This window comes from Cynocephalus volans, chromosome 12, assembly GCF_027409185.1.
Source record: "Cynocephalus volans isolate mCynVol1 chromosome 12, mCynVol1.pri, whole genome shotgun sequence".
NCBI classification, from domain to species: Eukaryota; Metazoa; Chordata; class Mammalia; order Dermoptera; family Cynocephalidae; genus Cynocephalus; species Cynocephalus volans.
In genome coordinates, this window is record NC_084471.1 from 20,940,824 (window position 1) to 20,957,230 (window position 16,407).

Genomic DNA, 16,407 nt, shown 5'->3' on the forward strand with positions numbered 1-16,407 from the left:
TCTGCTATTAATTTTGTAGATGATATTGAAGTGCATTCTTTCCTACTAATGTGTTTACCTTTTACAGTATTTCCAGAAATTACTCAGAGTCCAGTGGCATTTAAAAGACTACCCTGTACTCACGAGAACAAAATACCCACGTCTCCTGTAAGCTCAGTTTCTTCGGAAGAAGAAAGCTACAGGACAGCCGGTTCCTCCCTAGTACCATCCAGTGAAAGGGATGAGGACCCATTGTTCTGCACTCTCAGAGAAGACATTAATAAGAGAGCCAGAGGAGCACCCCAGCAGATCTGGAGCAGTCCATTTTTGGAAGAGCAAATGGCAAAAATACCTATTCAACCACACTCGGTAAATCCTGTTCACCTGGAGGCTGTGGGTATACACATCAATAGACACATGAGATTTCAGAACCAGCCCTTGAGCAATTCCAAGGGTTATTCTGGTAGGTATCACTTGGTAGTTCCTGACTCTTCTTGTTTCAACTAGTCACATTTTGTTTTTAACTTCAGTATAAACAGAAAAATTATTGACTCAATAGAAGGTCCTATTTTAGAAGGTAGAGAACTGTGAGAACCATAGCAGTCAGTCCTTAATGAAAGTCTACTTGTTGCCAAGTGTTGTTTCGAAGGAGAGAGCAGGTGCGAGTTGATGACCTGTAATTTGATGATTCAGGTATTGCATCAGATAATGATAATGAGGGTTATTGTTATCATCGTCATCATCCCAGCCACCATCTATTAAGCTCTCATCATGTGCCAGACACTGTGCTAACATTTTATATTATTTGATGAAATCTTTATTTAACACTCAGGCAGATGATATTATTTTAAAGATAAGGAAGCCATGAATTCATTATACAGGATAATGTATATGATAATGAAGTGTCTCTAAATCACATGTTGTAATAGGAGGAATGATCAGAAGTAAGAAGATGGACCACAAGGGATGAGCTTTGGAACCAGGAAGGCTTGGGTTTAAAATCACAGCTCTTTCTCATTTCAGCTCTATAGCCATGATCCAGACCTGTAAATGTTCATTGAGCTCAGTTTTTTTCATCTGTAAACTAAAGACAATTACTACTTTGAAGGGATATTGTAATTAGATGACTGATGTAAATAAAATTACCCAAACATAGTAGGGACTGAACTGATGGCTGTGATGATGGTGGTGGTGTTTATGGTGCTGATGTCCAGACTGGAGGAGAGAAAATGTAAGGGATATCTCCAAATATCCTAGGAATTGTCATGTAGAAGAAGGGTTGTTAGACTGTTGTAAATAGGCTGGGTCTGAAGATGGGAAGCAGGTGATGTTGGTCTGTTAACATTTTTGAGTCTTACTATGTATAAGGCAATGTGCTAAGATTTAAATGTACATCTTCAATTTTGATGCATGTGACCCTCCTCTGAGATGGGAACCATTATTTCCCCATGATTAGATGCAGAATCTGAGGCCCAGAGAGTTTCTGTAGCTGTAGGGCTGACGTCAGGATCCAAGCCTTCCATTCTGACTCCAGGTCAGAGTGTTCCTGTATTAAAGTTCTAAGTATGACAGTAATAGCTCTTGGGTATTGAGCACTTACTATATACTTGATTCTCAATATTTTATCACATTCGTCCCTCATATACTTAACTAGTTTCCTTTTTTCACTTTCTTCAAATCTTTACTGAAATGTAAACAAGTCTTTCCTAACCTCCTTCGTTGCTTAATTTTTCTCCTTGGGATTTATTACCAGCTGACATTTATAAATGTGTTCATTTGCTTATTTGTTAGACTGTTTCCTCTTCCAGCTCCCTCCCCCCACAACTAGAATTTAAGCCCTACGAGGGTACTTCATCAAGATCACAGAAATCTTCATATTATTTTTCCATTCTATTTTTCCACAAAATTTTAAAAGTATCTTTGTATAAGTGCAGGGATATTGCCTTCCTTATTCCCTTCTGCATCACCAGTGTCTAGAATATTGCCAGGCACATAAAAGGCACTCAGATAATAATGAATCAATATGTAAACGAAGAAACTTAATCTCTCTAGCAACCCCATGGAGAGGGTAGTACAATCCCCACGTTTCAGGTAAGGTCAAAGAGGTTTAGGCCCGGTGATGTGTCAGGATTTGAATCTATGATGGCCTAACCCTGAAGCCTTATTTCATTACACCACACTGTCCCTCTAAGACAATCTGTTGCGAAGCACATCATTAGCAAATTGCTTTCAGGGAAGGAATTCCTATTCTTTGGCATGAGACAGAGGACAGTTCATTTTGTCTAGGTCATGTCCTGTTGCTCCAAATCCAGAGCCATTTCAGTGTTTTCTGGTGAATTCTTCTTGCACTGAATATTGATGACAGTGAATGGGTCATCTGCCAAGGTTAGAAATCCAAATCAACAAACAGCTACTAAGCATCAAAATTTCACAGAGCAATGGGTTTGAAAGCTTTCATTTACCCAGAGATACCATTCCACCTTTATTTTCAGGGTATAATTCTCACATTGGTGAAATCAGATTCACTAAAAATTTTTCACTGCTTGGGTATGTCGAGTGTGCAGTGGGGGATGCCCAGTACGTCCAGGCACAGAACAGCATGTGACGCACTAACTTGAATTACTTAGAGGTAGGCTGGCTGTTTGATATCCACTACTAGGAAGATACTTTGCATTTTAACTCTTTTACGTATTTTTTGAATTTGTGAATGGTCCTGTGGGTTGTTCCAAATATTTTAGACATCTACATGCTATTAAAAGACATTTTAAAATTTGTAGGAAGTGATTTAAAGCACATAAATTGTCTTAATTTACTACTGAAGAATTAAACATTAGTGTAGGTCAATGGACAGTTTCCTTAGATAAAAATTTCAAGATTTTATATACAGATACACACACATATACACACATATATACAGATATGTGTGTGTATCTAAGGGTGTACATATATTTATATGGAAATGTAGGTGGAATATAATACAAGGGAACTTCAAAAAGTTCATGGAAGATTCATATTGTCTTTCAATTCTATTTTTTCAGGAACTCCGTGTAGTACCCTCATGTGTATGCATGTGTGTGTGTAATTTTTTACAGTCTCGGTTGTATTGTTGTGTAATGAGGCTGGATCACATCTTTTACATGAAGAAATGATTTGGTTGGGTAAAAAAAGTCAAGATTATTATTAGTACTAGTGTGCATGTGTGTGTTTTGCAGACCCAGCCTCAAGTTAATTCACTGATTTTTTTTTACCAGGTGGTTTGCAATTTCTAATAAAACTCATGAAACTATTGCCTCTGGGATTTTTAAAAATCACCAGTTGTTTGTCTAAAATGAGCTGTAGATCTGTTTGTTATTGCATTCCATTTGACAGTTTTGCATTCACAAACCTCCCACATTTAGATGTAGAGGTCCTGTTTTAGTCACCAATTCTTGTTTCCCCCTCTTTAGAAATTTTGAACCGTTTTCCTTGAAATAAAAAGTTTTATGAGGACTCTGAAAGAATTATTTTGGAAGGGGGAGGTGCTTTCAAAATAGCAGGCAAGGAATAGAGAGCATTTTTATTTTCGTAAAGAAATGTAGGGGAGCACATGAGGATAATATCAGGGGATTTTTTTCCCCTCTGCGCACATCATAACATCCAGTTATCACGAGAGTTTTATTTATTGACTTTTTTAAGTGCCTGCGGGCTTGGTGTGGTCCCCCACACTGGAGTGCCAGTCCTGCCCTTCCTTCCTTGCAGATCCCTCTGCGAGACCTTTCACTGTCGTCGGCCTGTGCAGCAGCAGCCACCCCGCCGTGGCCCCGCGGAGCGTCTGGCGGAGCTTCCCAGAAGCCGAGCAGGAGCGGAGCGCGGCGGCCCCAGGTTTCCAAAGCGGGCGCCGAGGCGCGTCCGGAAATCCCGTCGGAAGAGGCGCGGTTGCCATGGCACCGGAGACGCTCCCCGAGCATACTCACTTCCCGGGGGGAAGGAGGCCCGGGGCAGACACCTCCCTCCACGGCAATCTGGCAGGAGCGCCCGTTCCGCTGCTCGTCGGTGCGTCCCCCCGGGGCCCCCCCAAGAGGTTAATAAAGGTTTGCTCCGCGGCAGCCCCCCGCCCTCCCCGGCGCTTCCATACGGCTTGTTCGCAGGCCCTGCCCAGGCCGCTGGTGAATGCTCACTTGCGCTGACCGCTGCGAGGGGATTGTTCCGCGAGCGCCGCGCGCCTTCCAATCAATGCTGCCCGGGACAACAGAAAGGGCCTCAGATGGACTGGTTTCCACAGGACCATTGTTAGGCTTTTGTGAAGCATTTTTGAACCTAATAAATAATGTCAAAAGTCTTTATCGCAGCCAAAAATGTTCCTTTTGAAGCATTTCTAATAGTATTTTTGTTCTGCGGTGTCTCCCAGTGTTACAAAGAATTTGTGTCTGACAATGGGGATGGGGTACATCGCGTGCCACTTTGCCATGTGCCTAGCGGGATCGCGAGGGCCCCTCTTTGTGTTGCTTTCGCAGGTAAACGGTGTCACTTGCCAACTTCAGCTTTGGTATAAGGATGTTTTCTAAAGGGCTTTTAGAATTTCTAAACAGAGGTCTGGAAAACATAATTGAATGTCTGTAACTTAATAGTTAAGATGAGATTTGATTACTTCTGATGTGCCTAGGGGAATTCTTCAGGCTGTATTAAGGTTTCTGTGTCAGAAACCTGAAGCTGGATCCTAGTTGGAGGCCCTGAAACACTTGGAACCACGTTTAATATAAAAGGGATACTGAATTTTCTGATTTGTAATAGAAAGTACTGGAGCAGCTTAGAGAACATTTTATCAAACTTGTCATTTTAGGCAATATTTTTGATTTTGGTTAACTTAAGAGATTCAGGTATCAGCTTTTCACCATGATGTGATACACAGAGCGATGTTATCAAGTGATTTGGGGGGTTTAGTTTATTCTTTTTAATGTAATATTATTTAGACATTCAGAGAGAAACAAATCCATGTGACCAGTACGTCCATATGCGGTTTTACACTTGAGTTCCTTCCAATTTTTCCACAGGCTTGGATTCATAGAGTTTGATACACGAAGGTTGTAAAATCTCACTGCATTAAAAAAAATTTTTTTTGCTTCAGTTCAAATTTATATATGTATAGCATGCTTACATTTAAGATTTATCATGTCTGAGGTCCAAATTTAAGTGTAAGGTTTCAATAGCGATGAAATGTTATAACCAATAATTGCTTAACATTTAGGAGTCTGTTTAATCCTTTGAAGACTGTTTGATTTCTTTGAATATTAGCAATCCCTAGGAGTAATGCACTTCAAAGAAAAATGGTATTCCCAAACTTATAGCTTTCCTGATTTCAGATTAATATGATTTTTAAAATGATAAATATGTGTTTATTTTATTATTTATTTACTTACATGGTTTTATTATAAGAAAATGTACAGGTTATCAATGGTGATTGCTGTGGTTTCTTGAGGTTATAATGACATCTGCTTATCAGAATTCCCATGATGACCATTAAGTTCAACTTCATGCCATTTGGTTGGGGAGAAGTGTATGGGCAAACTCATGGGTTTTATGTAAAATTTTTATTTTGGAATATTTTGTTTTGCTATTTAAATATGAGTTAACACACTTGACTTTTTTCGGGTCAGAAAATTGTTGCTTTAAGTGATTCTAAACCAATTAACCAAAAGTTTATAATGGTCAATTGCAGGAATAGAAAACGTATTTGATATGGTAGAAGAATTCCCTTAGCTGTAGAAGTGAAAATTAGTGAATTTATTAAAAATACAGTACAGAAGAAGCAATTCCATTTAGAGTTGAGAAAAGGAGTACGAGCACATGATGTAAAATATGTGGTACACCAAATTCTAAAGCAGCATCCCAAAGTGTGTTCCATAGATAGTGAGATGAAGAATCTACAGATAAATATGTCTGAGAAATGTGAGCCACCATGGTCCCTCTTAGAGAGTCATAGCAACATATTAGGGCCCTGACAAATCCCACAATAAAAAAGTCTGATAAACTCCGTTTAACCCAGTGTTTCCCAGCTTTATTTAATCAGGGAACCCTGGTGTGTGTGTGTGTGTGTGTGTGTGTGTGTGTGTGTGTGTGTGTGTATGTGTGTGTGTGTGTATGTATTTTTTTTTAAAGCACCTATCAATATCTTGCAGCACTAGTGTCTTGTGGAACACACTTGGGAGAACAATGCTCAAAACTCTTTTGAAAATACCAGAATCTGTGTAGAGTGGTAGAGTTCAAAGTAACGATTCGTTTTTAAATAAGTGAGGTAAGAATCAGAGCTAGAGAAAGAAGCCTTTTAAGAATCCATTCTTCCTTGGAGGAGTATAATGAGCTGTCTCATTATTTGTTCTCATTTTGGGTGCACATGTTTGGGAGGAAGTTAGTTGGTCCAGCCCTGACCGCACTTAGACAGGGATGGATGAGGAACATTTCTTACTTTGCCTGTCATAGTCATGACAACTCCTTTGGTACTAGAACTTAGGTACAAATGAACCCAGGTAAACTTAGTGAAATCTTTCCCCAAACCATTAGTTCTGAAAGCAGTGCTGAATTAAAGAGTCATAACTGAGGATGAATCAATTTCAGGAAATAAATAATACGTGTTTATGTATAGCACAATCAGTGAGGACTAGAGTAAGGTCCTATGGTATAAAATAATTGTTACGTAGGTTCTGAATTACAGCTTGCTTTTATTTCTTCAGGGATGTGTGATTTGACTTATGGTACATTTATTGCCACATACTCTAAGTGTCTTGTAAGAAGCATGATATGCCACTTTGTGGAAAAATGTTTTTCTGAAAGGTGTATTGGAAATAGATATTGATAAATTTAAAAAATTGCTGCATTGAAGAAAATATTTAAGACAATCTCTAGTAAATAATGTTTACAAGTGAGGAATTCTTCTATAATATATAAAATAAATAATAATTATAATAACAGCTAGCATTTGTTATGTGTTATGTACTAGGGACTGATCTACGTGTTTAACATGTATTAATTCATTTAGTCCTCATAAGGGCTTCAAGGAGTAGTTATTATTATCTGCATTTTATAGATGAGCAAGCTTCATTTTTAATAATAATAATAATATATAGACAAAGATACAAATAAGCTTTAAAAACTATATTCTGTATTATAAAATTTTATTTTATACATAAAACTGTATTGTGTATTATATTATTAAAACTGGTACATGTGCACATATGTGTATTCTTCCAACATCTATGAATCAGTTTTTATGTCATGCTGTTGGTGCTTAAGTGAGGTGAGTACAGAAACTTGACTTATATCCTCTCACCTCCTGACTACGTGGTGGAGAGTAGGAGGTGATAGTGGTGGGTTGACAACATATAACACATTTGAACTCTTTAAAGGGCAAAGCAAGATAAGAAATTATTATCACATAGTTCTTTTTTAAAGTTTAATTTTTTTCATTGATCATGTTTATGGAGTGCAGTTTGTCGTTTCAATACATGCCTATATTGCATAATGATCTAATCAGAATACACAGCATATCTATCACCTAAACATTTAACATTTCTTTGTGGTTATAACATTCAAGATCCTTTTTTCTGGCTATCTTGAAACATATAATACAATATTATTAGCTATTGTCACCCTAGGGCACCAGAACTTATTCTTCCCATCTAACTGTAACTTTGTAACTCTGTACCAGGCTACCAGCCTTTCCCTGGCCCCTGTCTCCACTCCCTTTCCCTGCCTCTGGGCCTCTGGTAACCACTGTTCTACTCTCTATTTCCTTCTTTTTAATTTATTTTCCTTAATTGACCCATGGTGATTGCATATATTTATGGAGTACAATGTGGTGTTTGGGTGCATTCATACTGTGTGCAGTGAACAAGGTAATTAGCATATCCATCACCTCAAAGAGTTGTCACTTTGTGTCAGGAACATTCAACATCATCTTGACCAGCTATTCAAAGATGTACTTTGTTGTTAATTGTAGTCTCCCTGTATCACTATAGAATCCTAAATCCCATTCTTACTATCTCTCTAATATATCGTACTACACTGACCACCCTCTCCCAATTCCCTCCTTCCTATACCTCCTGCCAGTCTTTAATAACTGCTATTCTACTCTCTACTTCTATGAGATCAACTCTTTTAGTTTCCACATACATGTGAGAACATGTGGTATTTATCTCTCTGTGCCTGGCTTATTTCACCTATCTTAATTTTCTCCGAGATCATCCTATCACATAGTTCTTTTTATTTGAAATAACATCATCCCTGTCAATCAGAGCTCAGAAAATAAGTGAAGGAAAGGTGGTTTTGAGGTTTATGAAAAGACATTTGTGCTTTTTGAGATTATTGAAGATGACCAACATGACAGTTGCAAAAGGGATGGGATGTTAAAGTGGAAATTTAGGGAAAAAGCCAAGGTGCTGGGGTTGACTCAGATCTGGAGTCAAGAATGTGTTCCTGTAAATGTGACCTGAACTCAGTGTCACTCCTACCATCTGGCCAGAGTTTCTTCACTATTAAATTGGGGTGACATGCTTTGTTTACTGCAAAGGATAATTTGGGGATCAAGTTTTCTACCAAATGAAAGAATTTTTGAAAAGAGAAGTATACAAATGCAAGCCATTATTTTATAAATAATATCAGCAATAATTAGTAATATATTATCATTGGTTATACAGGGCTAATTTATGGATTTATAGATCCAATTGCCTTACAGGACACTGAACACTATTTCTGGTGACCGTGACATCCTGCTCCTCTCTGAGAAGTTTGTATGTAATATATTCTCTATCTTCATCACAGATGGTGAGGTAAGTAGTAGTGTCCCATCTGTCAATGAGGAAACGGAAACACAGAGAGACAAAGCAATTGGGCCAAACGATGATCGCCTCCATCACGCACGCTCACAAACATCACTCTACGATATCTTACACAAGGCAGGTTCAGGATTAAAAAACATTCTATGTAGTTGATAAATGAACACACAAGTCCGTTTAGAACCTCCACTTTAGAAAAGCTCAGTTTAGAATACCGAATGCTGGCTGGCATTCTTCAAAGTGATTTTTCAGACCAGCTGTCTATAAAATACTCTGAAACTACCCAGATGAGGGGAGAAATAAGGCCTATTTTTATAACTACAAATGTGATGTTGAGGGTTTAAGTCTTGCAGGGACCCAGGAAAGAGGTTGTTGTTAGGGGAAGACTTGGCATAGAGAATAATGTTTAATTCTAAGGTGTGTGGTATCCCTGCTGCATATTTCAACGTGTTTGTGAAATTGATTCCCTGCCTCAATTCTTTTCCACAAGTCTTTCTCTTCTTTTGCCATGTCTAGGCTTGCATTCTTACTGCTCCCTCCATACTGTCTCTGCCCCCCATCCTGTGTTTTCTCTCCACTATGGGAATCAATCTGATTTTGTGAGTCAGCAATACTGGAATCTATCATGAAGTGTTATTGCATACTTACTATCCTAGATAGTCATTGTGAGAGATTTGAGGAGTACAACTCAACTCAACCAGAATTTATTGTATTCACTGTGCCAGGCACTGGCCTTGGTGCTGGGATGTTGACTGAAGAGAGCACATCCTTTTTCTTGACAAATACCACCTAGTTTAAGAGTAAGTTCATTCATTCATTCATTCTGTAAAATGTATTGAACAACCACCAGGTGCTAGACATTTTTTTGCTGGGGGTATATCAGTGAAGAGCCATTTTGGTTATGTAAAACCTACATGGCGAGACATGAAATAATGGCACAGTAATGTGCTGATCTATAATCCTTTATCCACTATTCTGAAATCCAAAATCTCTGAAAATGGAAAGTTCGCTTGGTGTCAATTATGAATGAAACTGGTCAGCTATTTAAAGCCTTTATTTGTCTCACTTAGTGTGAATATTCATTTATTAGGGGTCTTCAGAAAGTTCTTGGGAAGATTTATATTATCTTTTCATTCTTTTTTCCCCCATTTTTTTTGAAGTACCCTTGTATTTTGATGAAGATGTATTAATATACTTGACTATAGAGTGCTACCTCAGACCCCTATGGAGAGTTGTTAAATAACACATGATTTATTCACCATTACATAATATATAGTTTATGGACCATAATGTGCAAAAATTCTAAATTCCAAACTCAACCAATGACAAAGGTTTTGGAAAAAGGATTTTGAAGTTGTAAAATGAACAAGTGCAGTGGAAACTTAGAGAAGGGAGAGGCTAGTTTGAGCTGGAGCGATCACAGAAAGCTTCCTGTGGCAGAATTTGAACTTGATTTTGGAGGGTGGAGCATTTCAAGGAACAAGGTACTGTGTAGAGTGGGAAGTAACAACCAGGGTCCTATTAACCTTTGGGGGCCTGAAGCGTATACATTTTGAGGGGGCCTCTTTAAGGAAAAGGATACAAAATTATGAATATACTTAGGTAGAGGGAAGGGCCCTTGTAAATGAAGAACCCTAAAGCTGAAGTTTCATTAATTTCTTAGTAAATCCACTTTTGAGAAAGGCCAAAGGCACAGGTAATTTATTTTATAAAGTGACATATACCTGCAGATATGTGTTGATATATGGCAGAGAGAAAGAGGAGAGAGGAGTCGGGTTCCTGTGGGAGAAGGGAATGAATCCTCTTCTTTGTAACTGCTTGAATTGTTTGAGATTTTGAAAATTGGTAACCCAAACATGCTGTTGTCTTCTTCTTCTTTTTTTAAATTAGGCATAATATGTATGGCCTTTGGAAAATAGTCCAAGGACTTTTTAAAGAATGAATTCAATTGCGAATGCATTTCAGAATGAATGGCCTTTTTCAGTTTTCTCATGTTTCACTCTGTAGCTAGCCAATTGCTAAAGTTTAAGGATTTGACCATCATAAATACTTTAATATGGTTAAAAGGCAAACTCTTCAAGGATGAGAAAAAGCTGCATTTCATTTTGAAATTTGCTTTTTGTTTTTTTAAGCCTCTTCTATTTTATTGCATAAAACTCTTTGAAATCAATCTCAACCTGGAAAATTCACATTAGAAAAAATTAGAATAAAAGCTAGTGTTCTATTACCATATTCAGAATATCTGAGAGAACGCATTTTTGACTATTACAAAAGTTTTTTGTCCATTTTTTTTTTTTTGTCTTTTTCGTGACCGGCACTCAGCCAGTGAGTGCACCGGCCATTCCTATATAGGATCCGAACCCGCGGCGGGAGCGTCGCTGCGCTCCCAGCGCCGCACTCTTCCGAGAGCGCCACGGCTCGGCCCTACATAAGTTTATTTAACAAAAAGTTTAATATGAAAATGTACACGACCTGATTTTTATACCATAGTAAAAACAGGCCCTTTGGAGAGGGGACATGGATTTCTCTGCCGAACAAACATTATTTATACTCATTCCAAGGCTTCTAACATGATGATACTATTTCCTCGTGTTATCGCCATTCCAATATTGTTCTGTTGCCCGCTAGTTGCCATCTCCACACATTTGTCTATTACAAGAATCATAAATCGATCAAATCCCTGCAATATTCCTTGGACATGTCTGCTACCATTTAATTTCAACGATAACTTCTTGTCCATAAATTTTTTTCCATTCAGGAGGGTTAGCTTTGCTCATGGTGTCTACTTGGCAGGCTCAGATTGGCCTGAAATTTACCTTTTTAATAGACTATCTAGGGATAGATTGTCTTTAGACATCAGGGGACAAGCATGGATTTAAAAATATATTTAAAAATACTTTAAGATTTAAAATGTACATTTCAGTCCTACTATTAGTCAGGATACATAGCAATACTCATTCCAAAGCTCTTCCCAAGCTATACATAATGATTTACATTTACTTATAAAAGTAATATGGCAATGGTCAATGTTTATTGAGCACTTACTAGGTGCCAAACACTGCTCTGATTCCTTTATTGCAGTATTCCTGCTTTCTCCTTCCTAATTTTCAGTTTTGGTCTTTTGTTCTTGTCACAAAGGTTTGACCATCATTCTTATTTGGTTACTTTTATTTTTTTATTTACATACCATATGAGTCATGCACTTAAAGTGTAGAATTCATTGGTTTTTAGTATATTCACATTTATGTGTGACATCGCCATGGTCAATTTTACAACATTTTCATCCACTCAAGTAGAAACCCTGTACCCTTTTGCTGTCACTCTTACTTTCCTCCTTACTTCCCAGCCCTAAGCAACCACTGATCTACTTTCTGTCTCAATATATTTCACTATTCAGGACATTTAAAATGGATGGAGTCATACAATATGTAGTCTTTTGCGTATGGCTTCTTTCACTTAATACAAGTTTTTCAAGGTTCATCCTTGTTGCACTGAGTGTCAATACTTCCTTTTCATGGCCAAATAATATACCGTTGCATGGATATACCACATTTTGTTTACCTGTTCATCAGTTGATGGACCTTGGCATTGTTTCCACCTTTTGCCCATTATTAGTAATGCTGCTGTGAACATTCACGTATAAGCTTTTGTGTGGACATACATTTTCCTTTTCTCTTGGATGCAGTATCTCTTTAATCCTCCCAATACTTCTGTAGGGTGTTGTTATCTCCTTTTACACAGGTGGAAACTGAGAATATCAAGTTTGGGTTACTGGTCTGAAGTTTTCTTGTATAAGGCAGAGCCAGGCCATAAACCTAGGCAGGGTGATGTGAATTCACCCTACTGCTTCTGTCTAAATCAGCTTTTCTCAGACACGTTTCTAAGTTTTCTTTATTCAGGATATATAAGAAATTGCACAAATGTAATAACTGCTATTTAAATATACCCATCCGCAGCCATTTACCAGTCATCTTACTAAATACTACACATTTTTCCTAAACTGCATCCAGAAAATGTAATTCTTAAAAATGTAACAGTTTGCATAGAGTTAGCAGCACTTACATATTTTACATCAGTTTTTTTTAAAATCACATTTTCTCACTTTGCCCTAAATTGCACTTATCTTTCTAATATGCAACATGGGTGAGTGTTTGGAATGGCAAACACTGTCCCCAAACTATTAATTAGTCCTCTCGGGGTAGATTTTCTCCCCTGCTTAATTCTTCTTTGGGATGAAATCAGAAATCAGTATTGCGTGTTAGTTCCTTTCTTCCCACACCTCCTCTAGGTTAAAGCTGAATTCTTTGAGATCGAGAATTTTTCTGTGTGTAACTTTAACAATGTTCTCTTCACATGTCTTTGCATAGGCCCAACAATTGCTTGTTGACCCATTTTAACCTCTTTTGAACGTCATCTTCAAAGTGTAACTGTCCTTGACAATGAAAGAGACCTTCCTATTGTCTGGTCCTTCCAGGCAATCTTTAGCATGGAGCTCAATGGCTTTTAGATGGAGGAGTTGGCTAGAGGAACGAGACAAAGTAAGCTGTTGTTCCTGAGTGACTTTGCTAAAGTTTCCCTTTTCTCTCTTAGAATGGTGCATTTCTATAGAAGATGACAGACGTTTTGACAGGTGCAATATGCTTTGAACTGTTGTGTCTGATAATTCTTTTGTCTTGGGTTTTCCCAGCAGAGTGATACATCTTAGGATACTGATATACATATTGTTTGCTTTTCATTTAGTGTGGTGAAGCCTTCCTTCTTGCTTTCTCTCCACCTCTCTCTTTAGGCCCTTTGCATGCATGTCACTAACCCAGATGGGAAGGCAGGCGTTAGTGCAGGAACCTCTCTGCTCCCTTCCCCCACTTTTTCTTCTCAAAATGGAAATCACTTTTGTGTAGTTTTCTCATTCTTGTTGAAAAAGAAAAAAAAGAAGGAAAAGAAAAAGAAATTATTAAAATATATGAAGAAAAAGCAGAAATTATCTATGACCTAGTAACCCAATGACAACCATTGTTTACATTTTGGAGTGTATCCTTTTATACATTTTTCTTAGCATATTCACATATAAAACTTTTTGTGCAAAACTGTGCTCGTACTACACACATTGTTCTATGAGTTGCTTTTTCCCCATCACAATGAACTGTGGACATCTTTGCAATATCAACCCGTAGAGCTCTTCATTACCATTTTAAATACCTACAGAGAATTTCATTGTACCATTTGTGCGATAATTAAATTAGCCGATTCACTTTTAGTTGTTTACAAATTTCACTAAAGTAAATTTTTTGTGATAAATATGATAAATATATTTCATATATCCTTGTTATGTGCTCTTCTGATTATTTTTATTACGTAAATTCTTAAAGGTAGAATTTCTGGTCAAAATGCATACAGTTAACTTTTGATATCTTTTTTGCTCCTGTCCAGAATGATTCCTAGGCATTTCATCTGACATGTTCTCTGACTGGCAGAACGTAAAAGTAATGGTAATATTGGTTAGAAAAGATTTAGTCTAAGCCAAAAATAGACGAGACTCTAAGTTAAATCATTTGCCTCTTCACCTTTGTCATGGTGAATTAGATCTGCACAAAAGTTTTTATCTCACAAATTAGAGGGTTTCTCTTACTTCAGGAAAGAAAACTGGGGCTTCCACATATATAATGGAACAGGTCTACTAACTGTTCTGTATCTAAATTGATATGGAAATAGAACCTTAACACTGCCCAATTTATTTCTCTGGATGGTCTTTGTGTATTTCTATTAAATGTGCTTGTTGCCCAACACCTTGTTCTGAGTATGAATAAAAAGAAACAGGCTGAGCTAAGATAAGGGGGAATTATTTATAAAATAAAGTAAAATAAAAATTACCTTGTTGCTTGTAATAAATGATTTTACTTTTTTGTTTGTATTTATATTATTGCTTAGCACTGAGTAAATTCTAGAATCTAAGGAAGAATGAACTAACAGAGAAGGATTTTGGAATTTTGGAGTTTTGCTAATATAAGAAATAGTTAAAGCAGCTTTTTGAGATGTTACTTATCTATCTTTCAGAATCTTCTAAAGGCACTTTGACTTGTAAATAACGTATCTCACCATATAAGCAGTATCAGAGGGAAGTTAATGAAGAGCAAAATCTTTTACAAGCCATAGATCACGGATCTGGTTTACAGAGCATCTGAAATATCAAAATACTGTACTCTGTGGAAAACGATGGAATATAACATCTGCGGTTTGGATTGAAAGAATGGATAAGATTAAATTTAAATGTTTATTAAAAATGACAGGTAAAATTACTTGCAAATTTCAAATAAGGACACATTAAACCAGGTAAGGTGCTAAATGTAATTTTTATTTACAATTTGATTCTTTCCTGAGAACTGTATGATCAACGTATCCTGTTTATTTGGTGCTTACCACCCCCCCCACCCCGCCCCTTTCCTTGACTGTCCCCTTCCTCACTTTTCTACTTTGCTTTACTTGGAGACTCTCCATAGTCTGAACTGAACCATCAATATGAAAGATCAGTGTAGGTTGTGAGTTCTGCTAAGTTACAAAGTCACTTATGCTTTAGTGCTTTAGTCTAAGCAGCAGGACGCTGGGAGTTTGGAGTGGGTCATGTGATCCGTTGACCTCTATCTGGGTTGCGTGACTGTGCCTAGTAACAATTGATTAATGGCGTATGGTAACTTTGAGAGCAGATCTCGTCAGTTCCCCTGAGTTTGAAGACTTCCTCATTATCTTAGGCCTTTCACTGCTGCTCTTAGGAAATTTTACTCACAAATTAGGTTGAACAAAGTCTTCTCAAAGAAAATTATTTTCGGTGTTTGGTCATCGGGGAGCAGAAGGCTCGATGGTCATTTACTGCATTGAAAAAGCGTAGGGGAGGCAAGTGGAGATTAGAAAGCCTGGACACCATCAGGCTCCCTTCCTCTTTGCTCCAGGGCTGGGTTTTCAGAGGAAGCAATGTCACAGAAACTATCACTCAGTGACAAGTTGGCCTCAAACATTTTTTTTTTGGAGGTGGGGGACGTGGTTTACAAGTTCAAATTTTTGTATTGGGATAGCAGTTATGAGCACATTTATTTACTGAGCTTTAGCGCTCAGTAGCCATCTGGGTTCATGACAGGCACTGCTGGTTGTCTACCCAATATCTATTCTCTCCTTATTAACAGAACCCCAGTTTTACTTAGGGCAACAATGCGCCAGGTTAAAAACATCCATCTCCATACTTTCCTGTAGCTAGAGTAGCTGTTCTGGTCAACTATATGTAAAAAGAAGTCTACTGGAAAAGCTGTCATTTTCCTGATAGAAAGAACTGGATTCAGCTGGTATGTTCATTGTCCTTTGCTTTTTTTCTTCTTCCTGCCTACATGACAGATGCAATGGCTGGAGGTAGAGCAGCCATCTCCTGACCATGAGGACAAAGCCATATGTTAAGGGTGGAGCAACTGTAAGCTAAAAGGAAACTGGGGTCTTTGATGACTTTTGAGCTCATGTACTAGACCTGATTTCTCCACCCTTGGATTTCTTATGTAAGAAAAACAATTAAAGTCATATTTGGTTAAGACACTGAAATCTGGTTTTTATTACATACAATTGAATGTAGCCCTGATTTTCCCCG

General features: G+C 37.7%; 1 protein-coding gene and 1 pseudogene across 1 annotated transcript in view; one reads left to right on the top strand and one right to left on the bottom strand.

The window, feature by feature from the left end:
- C12H12orf42 (chromosome 12 C12orf42 homolog) overlaps nt 1-4,145 on the top strand; it is a 71,492-nt gene extending 67,347 nt beyond the window's left edge. The window contains exons 3-4 of the mRNA XM_063115635.1: nt 68-442; nt 3,718-4,145. Of these exons, the coding sequence (XP_062971705.1) occupies nt 68-442; nt 3,718-4,145 (803 nt within the window). The remainder of the gene's footprint in view (nt 1-67; nt 443-3,717) is intronic.
- Nucleotides 4,146-11,337: 7,192 nt separating this feature from the next.
- Nucleotides 11,338-11,563, bottom strand: LOC134361301 (small nuclear ribonucleoprotein G-like; annotated as a pseudogene).
- Between the last annotated feature and the right edge of the window lie 4,844 nt (nt 11,564-16,407).